Source organism: Pectinophora gossypiella, chromosome 11 (assembly GCF_024362695.1).
Source record: "Pectinophora gossypiella chromosome 11, ilPecGoss1.1, whole genome shotgun sequence".
NCBI classification, from domain to species: domain Eukaryota; kingdom Metazoa; phylum Arthropoda; class Insecta; order Lepidoptera; family Gelechiidae; genus Pectinophora; species Pectinophora gossypiella.
This window is the reverse complement of record NC_065414.1, coordinates 4,194,961-4,216,547: the sequence shown is the minus strand read 5'-3', so window position 1 is coordinate 4,216,547 and position 21,587 is coordinate 4,194,961. Positions and strand designations below refer to the sequence as shown.

At 36.1% G+C, this 21,587-nt stretch overlaps 1 protein-coding gene across 3 annotated transcripts; it reads right to left on the bottom strand.

Moving 5' to 3' along the window:
- Positions 1–1,346: 1,346 nt before the first annotated feature.
- On the bottom strand, positions 1,347–16,352 carry LOC126370711 (bifunctional methylenetetrahydrofolate dehydrogenase/cyclohydrolase, mitochondrial). Of its 3 annotated transcripts, XM_050015731.1 has the most exons (7): positions 5,681–5,909; positions 4,930–5,027; positions 4,197–4,652; positions 3,685–3,893; positions 3,409–3,531; positions 2,807–2,933; positions 1,347–2,531 (listed from the first exon to the last, which is right to left on the bottom strand). In XM_050015731.1, exons 2-7 carry the CDS (start codon positions 5,019–5,021, stop codon positions 2,519–2,521), a joined length of 1,020 nt encoding a protein of 339 aa, XP_049871688.1. In that variant the 5' UTR covers positions 5,022–5,027; positions 5,681–5,909; the 3' UTR covers positions 1,347–2,518. The 3 variants fall into 3 exon arrangements, with proteins under 3 accessions (XP_049871688.1, XP_049871690.1, XP_049871689.1); XM_050015733.1 differs by lacking the exons at positions 4,930–5,027; positions 5,681–5,909 and adding an exon at positions 16,224–16,352; XM_050015732.1 differs by lacking the exon at positions 4,930–5,027.
- Positions 16,353–21,587: the final 5,235 nt, after the last annotated feature.

Sequence of the window (21,587 nt, the reverse complement as noted above, 5' to 3'; positions counted from 1 at the left end):
TATCACTGATAAAAGGTCAATGTCGTCATGTTTTGACGCCCTCCGTTGCTATCCGTGATTTGCGCGCGTCTTATACTTTATCAAAGAATATTAAAATCTGTTTCCTAGTTAAAAATAAATTATTAAAAACTTTTTAATTTAGTTCGACAATTCTAAAACTAGCTTTATCTCTGTTTTGCACTCTTCGGAAGGATAGCTCCATTTTTAGAGTTGTCGGATTAAAATAAAATAATGTTTTGTCAGCCAGTCCACGAATTTTAATTGAACTAATTGACAAGTCAACATAATTCTATGCAGCATTGGGAATTCATTCGTGGCGCACAATAACCTTGTAATTTTCGGCGGATAATAAAATGACAGGTGTAACTTAAAATAAAATTAGATGGTGTCTACAGGAATTAGCACTAGTGTATAAGCGTCTTACTACCAAATGAATTAATTATGTATTACAGTGAAATATATTACGCTGTACTTATTCAGCGAAGTATGGCGTATTGAGTGAAAGTACAGCTTAATTAAAATTAATTAAATTAGGTGCGTCGAACAGAGTAGTTATCAAAGAAAATATCTCAGGTCTAAAACCTTAATATTTAATGTATGGTTTTCTTCGAAAACCAACACAGAATATCTATTCTGTCTAAGTATCCTCACATTATTAGGTATACTATTATTATTTATTACTAAGGGTGGTATTAATAATCTCAGCTGAGACTGCCCTCAAGATCATGCTCAAATCCCTGTTTTTATATGAGAACTGTCATATTGACATGATCTTGAGGGCCGTCTCGAAGCTGAGATTGGTTTATTAATACCACCCTAAGTATCTACACAGTATAGATAAGTCATTAAACCTTTATTGAATACCAAAAGTGGCTACAGGTTATATTTTTGCTATGCTATCTAATGTCAAAGAGAAAATCGAAATCGAAAAATCTGACTCGGACGGGACTTGAACCCGCAGCTCCTGTCAAGCCAGGACGAGCGTGTTAAATATTACACCACCGGGTCCTCCTCCTGCCCATGCGAAATTCTGTCGATCTATGTTTCGTCATTAAGCCGACGCCTTTGTTAATTTCCCTAAGCACGCGTAGGTGCTATAAAAACAAAAATCTTGTATCTAGCCAAGTTGTTGTCAAGCCAATAGTATGTATAGGTACAGACATGAGCAATATAATGTACCCACTTTAGGACTCTGTCGCACTAACATATTCGACATTTAGTGAGACTTACAGTTCAATTTGTCAAAAAAGTTAATGTGACATGGTACCAAAGTGTATACATATTAATGCTCGTGAACGTACCTACTTGGTTTACAAGTACTAATGTGTAAAATCAAACAATTAAGCTATTATAATAAATGTTTTATTTACTTATAACTACAATATTAACAATTCTAAATTATCATCTAGGATAACAAGAAAGTTTTATAAAATATACGTGATGATAATAAAATAAAAGTAATATTTTATTCAAACCATATCAATTGGGTGATTATTTTTTTTAAGGAAAAGGTCAAGGAAACAACTGTTTATTGCGTAAGTATTAAGGTATCTCTTTGTTTGTGACGCCCTGATTAGGAACTAACACTTTATATCACCATTAGGGCATGAGCACACCTCCGATCTCTTTCTCATAAGAACCTCTTAATAACTTGTTTTGGGTGAATCTCAAAATTTCAAGTTTGGTGGCGAAATTTCATATTATTTTTTCGTGAAAAATTGGGTTCCGACATGAAAAAGATCCAAAAGGATTCTCGGTTCCGACATGAAAAAGGAATTTTTAAATTCCCAATTTTCCCAATTTCCCCAATTTTTCACGAAAAAATTATATGACAGTTCGCCACCAAACTTGACACATTTTGATATTCACCCTTTTAATTACTACTATGTAGTAAAAAGGGGTAGTCTTCACAGCCATTGTAGGTACAATAAATGGGCGGGAATGTAGGAGAATGGAATATAATTACGGATTCTTAAAACTACAACACTTACAATAAATAGAGCTAATTTTTATAATACTTCAATAAATGCTTAACAGCTATAAGGCACTAGTGTAGCAGTTCTGAATAATTTGTTTAAATAAATCAAAAAGTTCGTTCTTATACGATTTGTATGTATTTAAAATTCTATTCTATAAAAAAATCCGTTTCTGAAAAAAAAAAAAATTAAACGATAGATCTGTCCGCGTGTAAATAATATTTACGAACGATTTAATTGATAACTTATTTAAATCATCCAAAACTTATTTAAACAAATATTGTCAGAAAACTGCACCTTCGTATCAACAAAGATAATTATTATTTTAAATTGGACCAGACCCGAAAAACCAAACAATAATTATTACAACAACCCTCCGGTTTACATTGAGGGCTAATAAAGATCAATTTAAAATAGAGATTCGTCAATTTGTAATTAAATAATTTACAAATTTTTCGAAACTACTTCGATATAATGACGTTAGTTATTACTGTAAATAGCTTCATACACAAATATAGTACTAACAGTACCCCCGGTTTTCATTAAAATTTGTAACTGCAACAATTAAAATTAAATTATAATTTGAGTAAGAATTGAGAAGAAAAGCAGAAATAATAGTATCTACAAGAAAAATAATAATAGCGAAATGCTAAATTATCTACAGATTAAATATTCCACAGCAAACCAGACACGTCGACGATAAAAGAAAATAAATATTTAAAGCAAAAAAAAAACACAAAAAAGTTGCAGGAAAATATTAGTCACTATAAGATCGAAGTAGCATAGAGTAGTTAGCACATACAGATATGACACGTAGGTAGAAAACTCACTGAAGCAGCGCTGTCTTGTCGCGGAGGTTCTGTGCCGCTCGGAATGTGTTCAACATCAGCATAGCAACGGTCATCGGCCCTACACCGCCGGGTACTGGAGTAATGGCACCGGCTATTTTGCTTACCTCTGTGATAGAACAAAATATATAATTAAAAAAACAAAAGTAAAATAAATAGTCAAAAAAGATTTGACTGAGCCTTAGGATCAATAACATGAAATTTTGTAATTGATAACTAAAACAATTAATGTACCTATGTAAAGTTTTATTTTTTTTACCCGCACGCGGCAAAGCAAAACGGAGGGTTTTGCTTGACGGCTATGTACGTATGTGTGTATGCACGTCTGTTCCAACCTAACTTCTAAACCACCTGTCAGAATTTGGCAAACGAGGTGTAACACTAAAAGGGTCTTAATTGTCAGGTGGTTATAGGTTATGTGACATCATGCTAAATTCAATGTGGGGCCTTATGAAGAATTCAGACAAAATAAAAACAATTAATTTTCCGCCCTAAATACTGCTACTGGATTATTTTCTATTTCCATCAGTAATTACTACTATTATTAAAAATATTATGACTCGCCAAAAACTAAATAAACTTACCATCATAATCTACATCTCCCACTAATTTAGTTTTTCCTTCCTCATTGGTAATTCTTGTGATACCAACATCGATAACTGTAGCTCCTGGTTTCACCATGTGTGCTTTGATAAGTTTTGGTACACCTATTATCAAAAAATAAAAAAACTGTTACCTACTCAAATTCAAATTCAATTCAAATTGAATCAATCAAAATAATACATTTTAGAAAAAAATGCTTTTTTATTTTTTTAAATTGTGAGATTTATTTATAATTATTTATTAAATTCATTTAATACCTGTGGCAGTAATAATGATGTCAGCATTCTGGCAATACATTTCAAGTTTTTCGGCAGGTGTGTAGCGATGGCAAATGGTAACTGTTGCATCCATTCCTAACCCACTGTCATGATTCCTGTCACTATGCAGCATCATAGCAATAGGCATGCCAACATTCTTCGATCTGCCTACTACTACCGCGTTACGACCCAATGTTTCAATCTTGAACCTAAATAGAAATAAACATTTGTAAAAATAATAAAGTAAACTTTAATGTTGTTACTTCCAATCGTTCCAATACACAACAATTTTTAACCTAAACTTTTTTTTTTATTCTTTGACACAAATATACATACAAAATTTAAAAAAATACAAAATTAATTAAGTAATTAGTAGATTGCTCACAAATCATTTATAAATATGTATGTGGTGGGTGGTAATATATTATTATACTGCTAAATTAAAAAAAAATAAAATTTTTGAGTTCCAAGACCAAACCAAAATATATTTTTTAATAACAAGTCATAAATACCTTTTCAACATTTCTATCACAGCGAGGGCGGTTGCTGGCACCATAGTCGGCATGTCAAGGCAGAGTTGACCAACATTGATGATATGGAAACCATCCACATCCTTCTCTGGAGCAACAGCATTGCACACTTTCCTCTCATCAATTGTACCAGGCAATGGCAACTGAACGAGAATACCGTCAATGTCACTGTTTTTGTTTAAAAGGTCAATAGCGGCAAGAAGGTCAGCTTCTGTTATTGAAGCATCATATTTGATGGTTTCGGCTTGAATGCCTACGTCAGTGGCGGCTTGTATCTTGTTCCTGACATAAGTCTCACTTGCAGGGTCTTCACCAACAATGATGCAACGGAGCGATGGGCATCGGTGTCCAGTAGATACCCAGTTGTTGATTTTAATCCTCAATTCGTCTTTAATGTCCTTGGCTAGTGCCTTTCCATCAAGAATTTGGGCCATGATTCTGTTTGATAGAGAAAAATAATAACTTTAAAAAGCGGCATTAAATATTTAGTGCTGACTAAACTAGCCTTATCTACAATAATCTGAAAATAAGAAACACAAACCAAAAATACCACATATGATTTTAGATATTAAAAAATATTTGTTTAATCGGATAGCATGATTAAAAAGTGCAGATACACAAAATAAAAACACAAAAAAATTGTTTAGGAAAACCTGACAGCCACATTACAAAAGCTTATTGTGAAACCACATCTTTATTTTATTATTTATTTTACCTGGCCGCTCCCAGAGAGTCATTGTAAGTGTGGCTTCTCATCTTGCTGGTCAGATACGAACTGACTAAACGGAGGCGGAGCATTTGCCTCATCGCTTACTGTTGACGTACATAGGTCATTAGGTCACCCGCCAAACAGCGTAGAACTTAATCATGTTTACTATATACTGATAATAGTAAAAAATAGCTACACTGTGTTGTAAGACATCAAACTGGATACGACTGAATTTTAATGGTTAAATTTGGTATATGTACCAGATATGGTACAATTATAGGTTATGCAGTTCATGAGATATGATTAATAACCGCTTTGTAATAGTTAAAAACCACTTAAAACTAGTTTTGACATGTCAATCATACACAAGTATTGGTTATAATCAGTATTATAAGATATAGGCTTTAAATAACCGCATTGATTAAGAAGAATACAATTTTTGAATGGAAAAATACCTTGTCTGCTAGTACACGGTATGAAACTTCCTCACTGAAGCACAAGCAAATACTGTCCGTTGTAGTGTAGCAGTTTAAGTAGACATCATATAAACAAAATTTCTATTGAATGGTTGTAAATTTCCTTTCGTAACTCAAATACAGGAAGTGAATACCAAATTCTGTATTGTACTGGACAAGTGCATTGAGAACATAGCCCACACCAACAACTGCTAAGTATAATCTACATACAAAATCTGCACCAAGGGGACATAAAAATGCAATTTATCAGTACCTATAAATATGCTGATAAAAATGCCTACCTGTTGTTTTTATAAGCGATGCACACGCGGTCGAATTTTAACACTTGCACGAACAGTTTTCGGGAGAAAATCTTGGTGCCACTTTACAAAACACTTACAAGATAGAAACTAAAGTTTATGTAATTTATTATATGGAAAATAATACCCTATTTCCGCTTTTACTAAACTAATAAAAAACAATACACTTACGATGAACTTAACGCAACTAGGTTACCTGTCAACGTGACATTTCACGCCTGGACCTTACGTTCTGAAACTTTGACTTTGAAATTGCTTGGAAAATAATATAATTTTGATGTTTAGAAAACTTTTGATAACCTATTTTTGCTTTTGTACGATTCAGCGTGTTGAAGTAGGAATTAACCTCCAAATTATGTAGTACTTACTTACCTTATTTAAAAGAACTGGTAGCTGTGGAAACGTTTACTTGTACATAATGCAGATTTTATACAGTAGCCTAGCCAATCTCTTTTCTCTTCCGGTTCCCTTCGGTTGATAGAGGCCCTATGTAGTGTACCTAGTTATGCCTAATAATGTACTTGTTAGGTACCTAAAAATGAGGTGGACGAGAATCCTCAGTCCCTATTTTAGAATAATGAATTAGTGACAACAAAAAATGCATTTACATAAGGTCACGCTTATTTCACGTTGGGATAGGCAGAGACCACAGAGATCCACTCACTTCAATCTGATCTGACCTACCTACTACAAAAAATAAAAATATTAATAAGATGTCCGTATCCAAAAATTGAGACTACTTACATTTTTTTGCCTGGATTAAAGTAGCTTGTCTAATGCGAAGTTTCGCTAAAAAACCACATCACACATTTTCTTAAGGCGCTTACGTGGTTTTCACTTTATAGGTACTTACTTACGTATTTGCGAAAAATGCATAAACGTTGTAGGTAGCTAAGTTTCCTACATAGTTTATTTTGGTAAAAATGGGTCGCGTATGTAAAACAGCGGATTATGTACATTTTTCGTTGGTCCTATCCATAATGTTGGTACATATTCATAGAGCAAAACGGACCTCCGCCCGCGGACCGGTATGTCGCGTCGTATTGCATAGGACCTACCTATATCTATTGAATATTTTTCGTATCACAATAATTGCTAACAAAATGTTTAGATTACATTACCGCTGTGGTGGGTGTGACGCAGGTACAAACGTCTTTTTGGTGATAAGAAGATAAGCTTGGGAAAATATTTTTTATTTTCTGATGTAAGAAAGAAATAAAAAATAATACTGTAATTAGGTTTCACTAAATATAACTCCGGGTTATAGGTATGCATTCGGAAATACAGACGGCAAAGAGTTCCACTCCCTAGAAGATATTGAATTTAAATTTAAATATTCGGTAAGGGACCACCATAACATTAAGTACATAAACCGTTGCCGCTGTAAGTGATTGGGCATTATATTATAATTATTTTGTTATGTAGGTACCTATTTCCCTTCAGTCTGGGAATTTTATCGGTCATGGTCAAAGCCGACTAGACGTTTAACGATCTTACACTGAAATAATTATTATCTGTCATGTGGCCACGACAACATTGCTAGGCAATTATCGAGTTATGTTGCTACCCAGTTTGACGAGGCAAAGTCTATTAAATATTACTGTGTAGGTATTTTTAAGGGCTTGTGGTGTACAGTAGATATTCGTCAATAATAACTGAAATTACAGTTCCAAGGAAGTTGACCAAGCAATTATTATTCTGTTCAATGAAATATAATAATAGCCTTTGGGCTTGGAGCTTGTTACTAAAGAGTTCTTACAAAGTATTTTTTTCTTTTGTCTTTTTGGTAGGGTGAAATTGAAACCTCACAGATCGATATGACCTTATCCATATTAAATATTAAGACTGCTAGTTATTATAACGGTTGTAGTCCAGTGGTTGAGCGTTGGGCTCACGATCCGGAGGTATCGGGTTCAAATCAAACACACACAACAACACAACATTGTTACGTAAATTATTTTACCACCATTTTGTATTTTATGTGTTCTCGCAAATACATTGATTTGATTTGAATCGCGGTGGGGACTTATCACAAAAATCTTTTTGTGATCCTTAGTTTTATTAGGACATTACAGGCTGATCAACCGACTGTCTGAAAGTAAGATGATCCGCTTTCGGAGGGCACGTTAAGCACCCTGGCTACTATTTACTTAAATACCTAATTGTTACATAAGTCACGCCAGAGCCGCGGCTCAATAGTAACCTTGGTCGATGAGGTCTGCGGGGTGCTAGTGACATCATAACGAAACTGAGGGGTTGATTCAGACTATATTTCTGAGTTGATAGGTATCAAGTGGAATTTTCCCTCGCCATATTCATATTTTTCTTGTGTTGTTTTTTAAAAAATATTTTAAACTCTATACTTTTATGATGGAAAATTCCACTGATGAGTTGAATCATCCTCCTTAGTTTTCGTTACAGTGTCACTACAAGTAAGTACAGGTAGCCCATACAAGTACGTATGGGTGTTAGTAACACCGTAATAATTATTCAAGGGGATGATTCAAACCACGAGTTGATATTAAGCGGAATTATCTCGGAAACTAATGAAAATGTTACTGTTTTTTAAATTACATACATGCATAAACTCACGCCTATTTCCCACCGGTGTAAGCAGAGACTATAGAATTCCATTTGCTTCGATCTTCGAAAGAAAGAAGGTTAAACGAAGGCAAATCTGTACAACGCCATCTTTGTTTTTTGGGGAGCCTGGAAAGTCCCTCACTGGAAAACTACTTTTTTTTTTTGACGTGACTTATTGTAGATTTGCCGCAGATGGCATTAACTACTTGGCCGGACAAATGGGGAGCGCTGAAGGCTCTCACCCGGTACAACGTTTAACACAACAGGCCTGAGGGTGCTCAGTTGGGCACGAACCTCGGCTCAGGGCGTCGTCTGAGAGGAAAAATATTTGAAAGAATTAATCGACTCTAGTGGGTCGATAGCGATAAGCGCTGAATGAGGGAACTGGAAAACTACAAGGCGTAATGACGCAAGGCGGATTCTGCGGAGGCAAAAGTGGGTGCGGTTGTGACGTATGGGTCAGTCTGATAAGAACGGCCAATGTCTCATGATAACAGACGGTAGCGCGTTGTAGTCAAAGCGATGCAATAAAAACATCTTGTTTCTTAGGAGGTGTGGTTTTATGCGCCTTGATCGTAGATTAAACAAATAAAAATATAGATTAGATCTAACGTTTCTTTCCTTCTTTCTATTTTTTTAAATAACGACTTCCTTGGTCCAGTGGTTTCTTGAGCGTTGGACTCACGATCCGGAGGTCTTAGGTTCAATTCCCGGTGGGGACAAATCACAAAAAATATTTTGTGGTCCCTAGTTTGGTTAGGACATTACAGGCTGATCACCTGATTGTCCGAAAGTAAGATGATCCGTGCTTCGGAAGGCACGTTAACCCGTTGGTGTCGGTTACTACTTACTGATGTAACTAGTCGTTACATGAGCCATGTCAGGGGCCTTTGGCGGTTCAATAGTAACCCTAACACCAGGGTTGATGAGGTTGGTACTCCGCCTCACAACGCACACGATTGAAGAAGATCTTTTTTAAATATTTTATTGTTCATTTCACCGTGGGCGTGTGATTCACCGGCTTGCTTTTCAAACGAGGAGTTCCGGTTCGAACGGCTGGACTTGCACAAACGAGTTATTGAGAGAATTTTCATTAACACAATTGGCTCGACCATTAAAGACGGCGATAAGGCTCACCTGTCACGTTGGTCTAACAGAAAGATCGGTGGGGCGTGGATACTTTGTTCATCTTTCGATGGATGTACGGTAATGTACCCACTTGAGGACTGTGTCGCACTAACATATTTGACATTTAGTCAGACTTACAGTTCAATTTGTCAAAAAAGTGAATGTGACATAGTACCAAAGTGTATTCATATTAATGCTCGTGACGGTATCTCTGTATATCCCAATTAGAATATAGTCGTGAGCTTTATGTGTGTTTATTGCTCGGTTCTGTCTTAAAGAAATACAAATATTGAGTTTTTTGAATAGGCTTTCCGAGGGCGATGCAGTTGTGAAATGCAGGTTGAAGGAAGTTTGTTATTTCATAACATAACACATACATAACATAAACTGCCTATATACGTCCCACTGCTGGGCACAGGCCTCCCCTCAATCAACCGGAGGGGGTATGGAACATAACACATAACTGAACGTAATTCTCAGTCTTCTCGTCCCTTTTGAACTTCCTTGGAGAACTTATCTTGGAGAAATATTTAGAGCTTCCTTCTATATTTTTTTAGGTACATAAATATTTCTTCAAATTCAAAATTCAAATTCAAATAATTTTATTGTTAAGCTATAAGTCCCCCTCCTCCTCGTCCTCGGTCTTCCTCGTTTTCTTTGGCCTAAAAAATATTGATTTAAAATGACGTGTTTGATTCAAATAAACTATGATGAAATATCCACTGCACAGACATCTGAAACATTTTCAAATTGCTAGCATCAAATCCGTTCGTTCCCTCTAGGATGTCGACTAAAGGATCACTTATCGAGGGCGTTCTGATAACCCCGACCTGAGCACCCCCAACGTAGTGGTTCCCACGCATTTAGCACGTGTTTCTTATACTTAGGTATCTACTTCTCTACTTCAATCCATCCATCCATTATAAATACAAATATACTTTATTGCACCAAAATAAATGGAAAAAAATACAAAAAGCTCTTTACTGGGTAAGTACAGTGATGAGCAATATAATGTACCCACTTTAGGACTCTGTCGCACTAACATATTTGACATTTAGTGAGACTTACAGTTCAATTTGTCAAAAAAGTTAATGTGACATGGTACCAAAGTGTATACATATTAATGCTCGTGACCGTACATGGCAAATGACGGCCTTGTCGCTTAAAGCGATTTAGTTCACTTGGATGTTCTGCCCAATAGTCGTGAGCTTATGATAAAATAAGCTCACATAAGTGTGTGAAATATGTGAGAAATATCACTTTTTTATGTTGATCGAATACAACTGCGAGGTAGGTATATGTAATAGTGTCTTGGCCTCTCCAACTTCGGACGACGATACGGCACTTTACAAATTATTTAATGTAGCGGAAAAAAGTTAGGTTAAACCTATAATTTTGTGAGCCCTGTAAGGGTTCTCCCCCTTCTATATAGAAAAAACCCTCTATAAAATACTAGAATAAAAAAGTGTGTGAAATATGTGTGTACCTACACCTTACCTTTTATTTTATTTAGTTTTTTTTATTATTATTAAAAATATATTTTACTTTTCAGCACGTTCATTTAAAATATGTACTTAATTAGAAAATTCAAAATGTGCTTAGACTTCGAATCCATTTTTTGTCTAATGTGTTACCTGATTACTTTACCGGTTCCAACTGAAAACCAGCGTCATAGTCTAGGCTATGGCATTATGCTAAGGTGGAACCGTTTCGGCATACATTTTTAATTGTATTATTATGTTTTAATATGTAAAAACAATGACTATGTCGAATAAATATTTTTTCTTTCTTTCTTTCTTTCCTAGTGAGGGACCATGACAGAACTAGACGATGGATTTACAATGGTTTGAGAACTTTTACTAAAGCCTGACACACTCAGAAACTGTCGTGTCGAACGCTTCACTGAAGTTGCTTCTGAACTGTTAAATGCGACTCATTTTTAAGTATGAGATCATAAACTTATTTTATTTTACCTAAACACGTCCAGTAGTCACTAAGGCTGCTCTCATAATATTTTCGCAGGCAGCGAAAATAACAATGCCTAATTCATTATCTTTATAGTTAACGACGTCTTTCGGGACAAACATTCTAGGTATTCTTACTTCGTTGTTGTAAGTTAATTAAGATTATCACAGTACTATATAATAATATTATTGTGGTTGCTTTCCATGTTTCTACTTTATTTTGCACAATATAATAACATTAGTCAATGTACGTCAGAATTTTGTTTTAAGTTTACGCGGTTATTATCATAATTAAAGCACATAATAACGGGTTCTTACCGCGATCATCCCGTGATCATGGCACTTGAAACAGTGTCGAAATATCGGGAGTCTCATATCCCCATTTAAACGCGGTAAGAACCCGTTATTATGTGCTTTAATTACGTCAGAACTGCTGACGTCCTATTGCAGAGCATTATCTACTCTTTTTCTTATAAGTATCTGGTTCTTCTTGCCGTGCCGCGAGAATTGGGGTCTTAGCCAAGTCACACCCCGGACGCTTCATACCATAGCATAAGAAAACCAGGTATGCTCAAAAGTGACAGCTAGCAGTTCAAGGTTAGCTCAACTGACATGATCCCCTCCTGCGTTGCCATTACGTAAAAAATAAATTACCCACGACCAATGTTTTTATATTTACTTCACAAGGAAATTTTGAACTTTTAGTAAAAGATATACTTACAGTTTTAATAATTTATATATATATGACAAGTAACTAATTCACTTAATTTTCAATAATAAGGTTTACGTCCTTGGAATGTTGGAGATAGCAATTTAATGGTAACGCAGTGGTAACAGTTACGTCATCAAAGGGCTAGCAATGGCGGCTTGTCATAGGATTGAGCATACCTGGTCTTCTTATACCATGCTTCATACAAACAACCTCATTTTATACAGATACTACACAAATGATGTAAACTAAGCTCAGACGCTGGTGGGGAGCGGAGAGTTGCCATTCTACAGATTCCTTATCCATATTTTATCACCGTCACTGTAAATTGTCATAATCGTTTCCAATAGGGTAGTTTCGAACTAGTCAAATCAGTTACTTTTTACTAAACGTCAATACATGAAATCACTATGGAATTTGTGTGAAAAAGCAACCTGTGACGTCATAGAAAAAGTCGTCAATATTACATTTTCATTATTAAAATTCATAAATAAGTTAAATAGAAAAAAGAAAACGTTTTTGTCACCTTTAGATCTGTCTTTATTTAGTAATCAGAATTTCATAATTTATCTTTGACCTAGGAAACTACCTAATTAGGCAATAGGTTTGAACCTTTTACACGGAACTTAAACATAGCTGGCGTGGAGTGGGTGTTATCATTTTTATGACGCAACAGCTCTTCTATCAGTTACACTCAGTTCTTTTGGATTATTCTGTCATCATCTTGACATTTGCCCGTAGCTAATTCCGTTTAAAGATAAGTTATCATGTTGTGTGTGAATTGATAATATTCTATTATTATAGAATAGGTACTATGGATCCATTGTTTGAGTTGTTTATATAGGTGTGTTAGGTATCTACTCGTACATATGTAGTTCCTGATTCGCCGCGGTCACCTACAAACCGAATGGGCACCTAAGTACTGAAGTAAATAATTATTAATTATGTGATACTGTATTTTTTTCTTTTTTTAGTTGATTTGGCTTTGGCGACATGGCCATCAGCTCAAAAAGAAACGTCCGTTACAATTTCATAAACAATGCAAATACCAAAATAAAAAAGAAGAAGGCGAATATGGCCATCAACTTAAAAAAACAGTTACTTAAATCTAAATACAAAACAAAAAGAAAATAACTAATTTAAGTGTACGAGATATGTACAAAACAAAGTAGAAAACATTTAGCGCATGGTAGTGGAACAGCAAAGTTAAATATATATATGGCATCATGTCTTCTTCTTTTCGAGTCGATGGCAATATACATGGTAGAGGTAATAGATAAGACGCGAAATCTCTCCATGATACTTTTTAAGGAAAAATAGGGCAGTAGTTTCCCTCTTGCCTTCTGCCTCGCAGTACTCTGCCTGACGCGAGTGGGATGGCGCCCAGAGTAGTAGTAGCAGTAGCTCATCTACGAAAATAAAATAAATATGGCCTTTTTAACCCCCCAGTTCAACAGAGAAGCAAGTCTATTAAAAATTCGACATAAAATATCCCGGTAAAATGAACTAGGGAGTAAGGAGTACATACTACATAAGTTCTGACCGAGATGAAGAAAACTTCGTTCCGTCCAATTTAATTACAATTTTTTCCCTTACAACTGTGTTTTGGCAGAACTTCAATCTGGTAAGTTTTAAAAGACCCGAGTGTAGAGTTGGGAGTGAAGAGAAGTTACCGCCTGTTCAACTGGCTAATATTCAATTAAAACTTTTTAATTTCTGAATCCCTTGGCAATATTTTCTGTTTACGCTTGCCGGCCGTAATAAACAATTTAGGTATACATACTTACTTATAGAGATTGCAGATACCTGCTTTATTAGGAGTGTTGAATTCGTAATACTATTACGTTTCTCAAACAATATGTACTTACTTAATTATTATTTTTTAAATAAAACTTTACAAGTGGTTCAATTACAGCCTCCGTGCGTCTAGTGGTTAGAGTGTTAGGCTCCCGATCTAGAGGTCCGGGTTCGATTCCCGATGATGGGGACATTGTCGAAATCACTTTGTGAGACAATCCTTTGTTTGGTAAGGACATTTCAGGCTTCACCTGATTGTCCGAAAAAGTAAAATGATTCCGTGCTTCGAGGGCACATTAAGCCGTTGGTCCTGTCTATTAGCCGTAAAACACCTCCAACAACCCGCAGTGGAGCAGCGTGCTGCTCCATATCCCCTCCGGTTGATCGAGGGGAGGCCTGTGCCAAGTGGTGAGACGAATATAATGCTGTTTATAATAATTATAATGAAGTACTTAAATATTACAATCTTAGCCTAAAAGCTTATAAGATATTTACATACATACATACATACATACATAAACTCACGCCCGTAATCCCTAATGGGGTGGGCAGAGCCACAAGTAATCAAAGACAACTTGCAGCCACTGTTGATACGAATTCCAAAGATGGATATGATGAACCTTATAAGATATTTACCTATGTTTAATCTAAATTAATATAAAATTGTATGTCACAAAGAAAAACATGAATTTGAGACGGAAAATTCCACTTAATAACAATCATCCCTCAAAGTTTTCGTTACGATGCCACTAACATTATGTATGGCAAGTCCGTTAAAAATAAGTGACCAAATCACCGCATATTTATAGGTATTAAGTGATAAGTAATAAAGCCATAAATGAACTGTAATCTTTCTTGTGATTATGTTTATTGTGTCGTATTGAAGCATATATTTTGTATCGTTTAGTGCCTACCTATAGAGACTTAAGTTCTTAATAACTTACACAGCAATTTCAAACTAATTCACCGTATCGCTTTCCGCTTTCAGTGTAAGTAGTAGCTTTCTAAACATAGAACGAACTGTAATCAGCTTCAGTAATCAGTTTTCGCCAGTTACAAATGACGGCGTGCAGTGTAATTATAACAACATAATTAGGCATATACAATTACTATTTTGAATGAAGACACGTATAAACACAAACAGTACTGCAACAAACAATACTTTCCAGCTAAGTAGCGACTTTCATCAGACCGATTTAGTACAGTCATGAGCAATATAATGTACCCACTTTAGGACTCTGTCGCTTCCGGCCAAGTAGTTAATGCCATCTGCGGCAAATCTACAATAAGTCACGTCAAAAAAAAAAGGACTCTGTCGCACTAACATATTTGACATTTAGTGAGACTTATAGTTCAATTTGTCAAAAAAGTTAATGTGACATGGTACCAAAGTATTACATATTAATGCTAGTGACCGTACATCTGTGACCTTCTATCACTGTCTACAATAAGCAACAAACTACAAAAATTTGAGTTTAGAAACTAAAACTCGACCACGAAAAAACCACTCTAAAAAGTATGAAACAAGCTTTTTTTTGTGACTTAACAACTGAATTTGTAGATTCACTGTTTCTATATCTAAACATTGTGACACAAAACACGACGGTACATTAACTAACACGTGTATTTCGTGACAATGATTTTGTTAGTCTATGGTTACAATTACTTGTGTATTCACGCCATGTCTGTTTAGAGGAAGATACCATATATATTTTATTTATTTACCCTAATGTGGCGAAACAAATAAGAGGGTTATGAGTCGACTGCTATATACTTACGTATGTAATTAACTGTTCATTATTGTACATAACAGGATATAAAGATAATTTTACAGACGAATGGTTCAGCTTACGAAGAGTAAGTTAGTAAGGCGTGTATATCAATTATCAAGATAAATATAAGTGTGAGCTATGGTGATAGCTGTTATAACTTATACCTACATGATGTGGTGTGGACTGTATTACTATATGAATGAAAAACAAAATATTAGCTTATAAGAGCCAGATTTGCCACAAGAACAAGACGTAAGAAAGAAACAAAACTTGTCAAAAAGTAGGAATATAAAAAAACATGTAAAAATATTACAAAATCTGCGAAGAGTTCGCAACAATAAGAGTTAAAAATAGTTTATAAATAATATAAATAGGTTTTTTTTTGTGAAAAACCTTTTGTGTCTTATGAAACGTTTAAAGCTCTCAATGGAATAAATAGTTATAATTAATAAATATATATATACACGACCTATAAACGCCCTATTATCTATAAGTGTCAATTTAACATTCTATCGCATCGTAACGTTATAATTTTATAACAAAAATTAAAATAAATAAAACCTTTTACTTACATTAAATATTTTTGTCAAACTATGACCTCGTGAATGCAATTCACAAATTAAATTATTCATCAATTTTGCAAAAAAATAAATTGAATGTCACATTTCTTAATGGCTTCAGATTTTTTGTACTGCTAAACATTAATGTATGTTAGTTCGACTTGAAACCATTAAATACAATATTGCCGTGTAAAAAAATATTTAGGTAAATTAATATTTGATAATAAACCACAAAATGTTATCTAATTATTTACCACGAGTGATAAGAAATGCAAATAATGAATAAATATACGTTTACTTATACATCTATGTATTTAATGGCCCCGATTCCTGCACACACCTATAAATTTTATTTAAAGTTATACCCGTCATTTTCCTATTCGCCGAAAAGGAAAGGGACGGATAATTGACAACTGTTAATTTTAAAATGAAATAATAACCCTTGCGAATAAAATAGGCATCTCGCTCATATGCAATCCATTTGACTTGGCCAATATAACATTTTGGAAGGGTTTTTTTAAATTTCTGCTTGAAATTGACGGTTGTCCCATAAATTTTATGCTTGATGATTACTCGCCCCTCTCCTTTTCGGCGCATAAGAAAATGACAGGTATAACTTAAAATAAACTTGGTGTGTATCTGAATCACCACCAATAAAACGTTAAATTTTTGTAAAAATATTTTGACGTAAATGCAGCAGATACCTACACAATGGCATAGAATAAGGCCGGTCACATACATTCGGAATTCCGTTTCGGAATTTCGATTCGAAATACTGTTTCGGGATTCCGTTAATATATCACACACATACGTTTATTTCCGTTCGGAATAACAAGGCTCAGTTACATACATAGGCCATCATACGGAATTCCCAATCAGATTAAATTTCGAACGGAAAAAAACTGTAAGTATGTGGTTGATTCATAGATGTTGTATGGATTTAATGCGTTCGATATTACGAATCGATATTTCGAATCGAAATTCCGAAACGGAATTCCGAATGTATGTGACCGGCCTAAGGAATAATACTACGTATAGAACGGCAACTCTCCGCTCCCCACTAGCGGCTGAGCTAGGTTTACCTCACAATCAGTCTTATTTTAATCTTCAATCGTATCAGACGGCGTATACGGCGTCAGACGTCACACACACAGATGCGCGTGCACGATATCGTCAATGTGTAGTGTCTGTGTAAAACGAGGTTTTTGTATGAAGTGTCCGAGGTGTGGTGACAGTGGGAGCTAGGCTAATTGAGTTAATTTTTCACTCTCAAAGTGAGGTCACCGGTTCAAATCCAGCACGGGCCTAAATCAATGGTTTCTTTTCCCACCCGCAATGATTCTCTTTCCCGATAAATACAATCTAGGCCTCTTCAAGGCAAGGGTGAATAGACACTTTCTAGGTAAGTATGTCCATTTTCGGCCACATACTCACTTACCATCAGGTGAAATAGTACTGTATAGTATTACTATTAGTGTTTAGTGTAGTATAGTATTATTGATTGATTGATTGAAATAGTATCACCTACTTGACTATAATTTGATGTAGAATTTATGATTGGGTCTATGATTATCATGCGCTCATCATTAAAACACGTAATACCGGGTTCTTACCGCGTTAATCAGGGATATGAGAGTCTCGATATTTCAACACCATGATCACGGGAAGACTGATGAAATTGGGGCAAACATAATTATGTGTATAAGAGAGAAGTTCGTTTTTGATGGTATGAGACCTAACCTGGGTGTTACTATAGTTTAAATTAAGCCGTTAAGAAAGGGAGGGAGAGCGCCCGCGGATAGTCTATCTCGTTCACACTTACGTTGTAAAGCGGCACACGGTAAGCATAAGTTTCTTGTATGAAGTGTTCGGGGTGTGATATCGATATTCCTGGGCTTATACATTATGAACGCAAGGACTTCGCCCCCTATAATCATTTCACATTGCGTGTGTACAGTGACCCACAGAAAGGGTAAAAATGATGAACGATTATTACTAAGGGAAATAGGGTTTAGTTACGGTGTATAAAATTTCATGGTGTATAATAATATACAGAGTGCTTGAAGGTAAAAGAGCCAAAAATTTTTTTTTTTTTTTTTTACGTAATATTGTTCGTAGACATTAATTGATAAAAGGGGACTCTTTTAATATGGGACGAATGCTGACAGAATTTTCGTTTGAAAAAGATTAAAAAATAAATTATAAAATGTAAGAAAAAATCTAATTGATTGATTCATATCGGAAAAATCTACTTTTATGATGTATCAACGTTTCTTTTCTTAGACAGGGTTCGGTATCCGACAAAGATATCGGGCCGAAAACTCCTTTGGTTCTGTAAAAAATGTTCTGTACCAAAAATACTGACTTTAAAAAGCACAAAAAGTTCAGTCGACGCATCGCCATTGCGCGCTTATCTTAGCAGGTGCTTTAAAAATGTTATACAAAAGTGCGTCAATCTTAATAATTTGGTCCCGCTTAGGGACGGTACTGAAATGTATCGGCGTCCGAAGGACGTAATATACGATCCCGACGACCCGATTACCCTAGCCATAGAGGCAGCCAATCAGCTCGCGACACCAAACACTTCAGGACCCCGATACCGACCCCGCCGGCGTGGTCGACGATTTCCCTCATTCAGCGCTTATCGCTATCGACCCACTAGGGTCGATTAATTCTTTCAAATATTTTTCCTCTCAGACGACGCCCTGAGCCGAGGTTCGCGCCCAACTGGGCACCCTCAGGCTTGTTGTCTTAAACGTTGTACCGGGTGAGAGCCTTCAGCGCTCCCCATTTGTCCGGCCAAGTAGTTAATGCCATCTGCGGCAAATATACAATAAGTCACGTCAAAAAAAAAATAATTAATAATTTGGTCTAAGTTCGACGAACAAGACTAAGTGCTGCAGCGGCTTCCCAGAGTACATCAACTTTCGTTAACAGCCATATTTGTGATCGTAACCATTTCTTGTAAGTGTATTTCAGCTAGACCACAGTGAATAGTGTTAGCCATAAATTAACACTTTCAAGGACAGAACGTCTAATGACGATCCGATCCATATTACCTATTATCAACCATCTATGACACATGATCTCTGTCCGTGAAAGGGTTAATATCATTACCTAATTGTGAATAAAGTAACCGCAATTTTACCGATATGTGTGCTAGATTAGCTTCAAATGACAATTACATACACAAAATTCTTGGTCGGAAAACCACCAACAAGCAAAAATAAACCTAAATGTACACTTTATTCTCCCCCCGTTAACACTATCTACCCCTATTATTAAAGCACACGAAAGCGAGCCTACAGTTTCGCACGGGTTAAAATTAGCCTTTCGTTTATTTTTTAGTGGGAACCAAATTGCTAGCGATATTTCGTGGTCGGCCAGTGCGCTAAGCGGTTTTTAATGTCATCCGCCCACCATGCAATAAACGCTCTTATATATCACAGCACGGAAGTTGCTAGTGGAAAATATTCAGCTACACTACAGGGGGTTATTCTTGAGTTTACTACGTATGGGGTTTTTTGTTGATAGGCCGAGGAAAGTAATGGTAACATTTACATAATTATGTACGGTATAATATTCTCTGCGATTTAGCACAGATCGAATGACAACAACACCGAAAGATAGAGTACGTGCGGCCTAGTAGGTACATAATGCTTACATAAACTCATGCCTTTTTCCCACCGGGGTAACCGGAGAATATCACACTTTTCTTGCTTCCTCTACATTCATCAATCGTTTCATACACGCACACCGGTTCAGAGTAGATCGCACTAAAACTTTTCTAAGAACATCTCCAATTTGGTCAACGGCCCAGTAACACTCTTTCCTATACATCAATGGTACAGCGTAATGCGAAACAGATATACCAAGAAAATGGTTTACTTTGACAGCTGTCAACTTTGGCATAGTATACACTTGGCGCAGTAGTATGCAAATACCTAAGTAGGAAGTATAGATAAATAATAAGGAATAATAATACTACGCATAGAACGGCAACTCTCCCCACTGGCGGCTGAGCTAGATTTACCTCATCCCCTCGGACTTACTTTAGTCCTTAGTCGTATGTAGAAGATTCGATCCCGGGATCCCGGTCATATTTTAGTCCCAAAATTTTCGGGATTGAATTTAACGAATCGCGGGATTTTCGGGATTATCTAAAGTTAATAACATGACCGGGATCGAATCTTCTAGTCGTATGGCGTCAGACGTCACACACACACATGCGAGTGTACGATAACGTCAGTGTGTAGTATCTGTATAAAAAGCGGATTTTTCGTATGAAGTGTTCGTAGTGTAGTAGTGTACATACAAATCAGTACTACGCAAATAATAAAATCGTAGAGAAGGATTTTCATTAAACGTTTGAAGCGCAAGTATTTAAGCGCTGCTCATTTCGAATTGCCGGAAGCGTTAGTTACTAGTGTTACTATTATTAAAATAAAAGACATTGAAATATTTAACTACTTGGCCGGACAAATGGGGAGCGCTGAAGGCTCTCACCCGGTATAACGTTTTTTAAGACAATAGGCCTGAGGGTGCCCAGTTGGGCGCGAACCTCGGCTCAGGGCGTCGCGTCGTCTGAGAGGAAAAATATTTGAAAGAATTAATCAAGCCTAGTGGGTCGATAGCGATAAGCGCTGATTGAGGGAAATCGTCGACCACGCTGGCGGGGTCGGTATCGGGGTCCTGAAGTGTTTGGTGTCGCGAGCTGATTGGACGCCTCTATGGCTAGAGTAATCGAATCGTCGGGATCGTATGTTACGTCCTTCGGACGCCGATACTTTTCAGTACCGTCCCTAAGCGGGATGTATTCGGAAGTAACATCGATATTTGACAGTCAAACTGTTAGTATAGAAAAACATAAAAGATAATTTAGCTCACGATTATAGCCCAATTGGGGTAGTCAGAGGTAAGTCCATCGCAAGATGTACTAAGTACTCACACGTCACCGAGCTTTGTGTTAGACCAACGTGGTGGTGAGCCGTCTTCCGGTCTGGTAGGTCGAGCCGATGTTAGTGAAAACTGCACTTAAGATACATTAATAACCTTACTGAAGATAAAACCAGTAGGGCTAACATGCGCGAACGTGATAAAAAATTGTCACGGTCATTTCATCGATTTTGATGATATAATTATGTCGTTTTGTCGATTGGTGCTAATATTTGTATCTTCATTAGAATGTCCTTAACTGTTAACGACCTCCGTGGTCCAGTGGTTGAGCATTGGGCTCACGATCCGGAGGTCCCGGGTTCGAATCCCTGTTAGGACATACACAAATCACTTTGTGGACCTCAGTTTGGTTAGGACATTAAAGGCTGATCACCCGATTGTCCTTAAGTAAGATAATCCGTGCTTCGGAAGGCACGTTAA

Coding starts and splice junctions, on each gene's coding strand:
- LOC126370711 (XM_050015731.1), bottom strand. CDS start 5,021: ATGAGGCAAATGCTCCGCCTCCGTTTAGTCAGTTCGTATCTGACCAGC. Junction 3,532..3,684: donor CATCATTATTACTGCCACAG/GTATTAAATGAA, acceptor TTTTGATAATAG/GTGTACCAAAACTTATCAAA. Junction 2,934..3,408: donor GGGAGATGTAGATTATGATG/GTAAGTTTATTT, acceptor GTTCTATCACAG/AGGTAAGCAAAATAGCCGGT.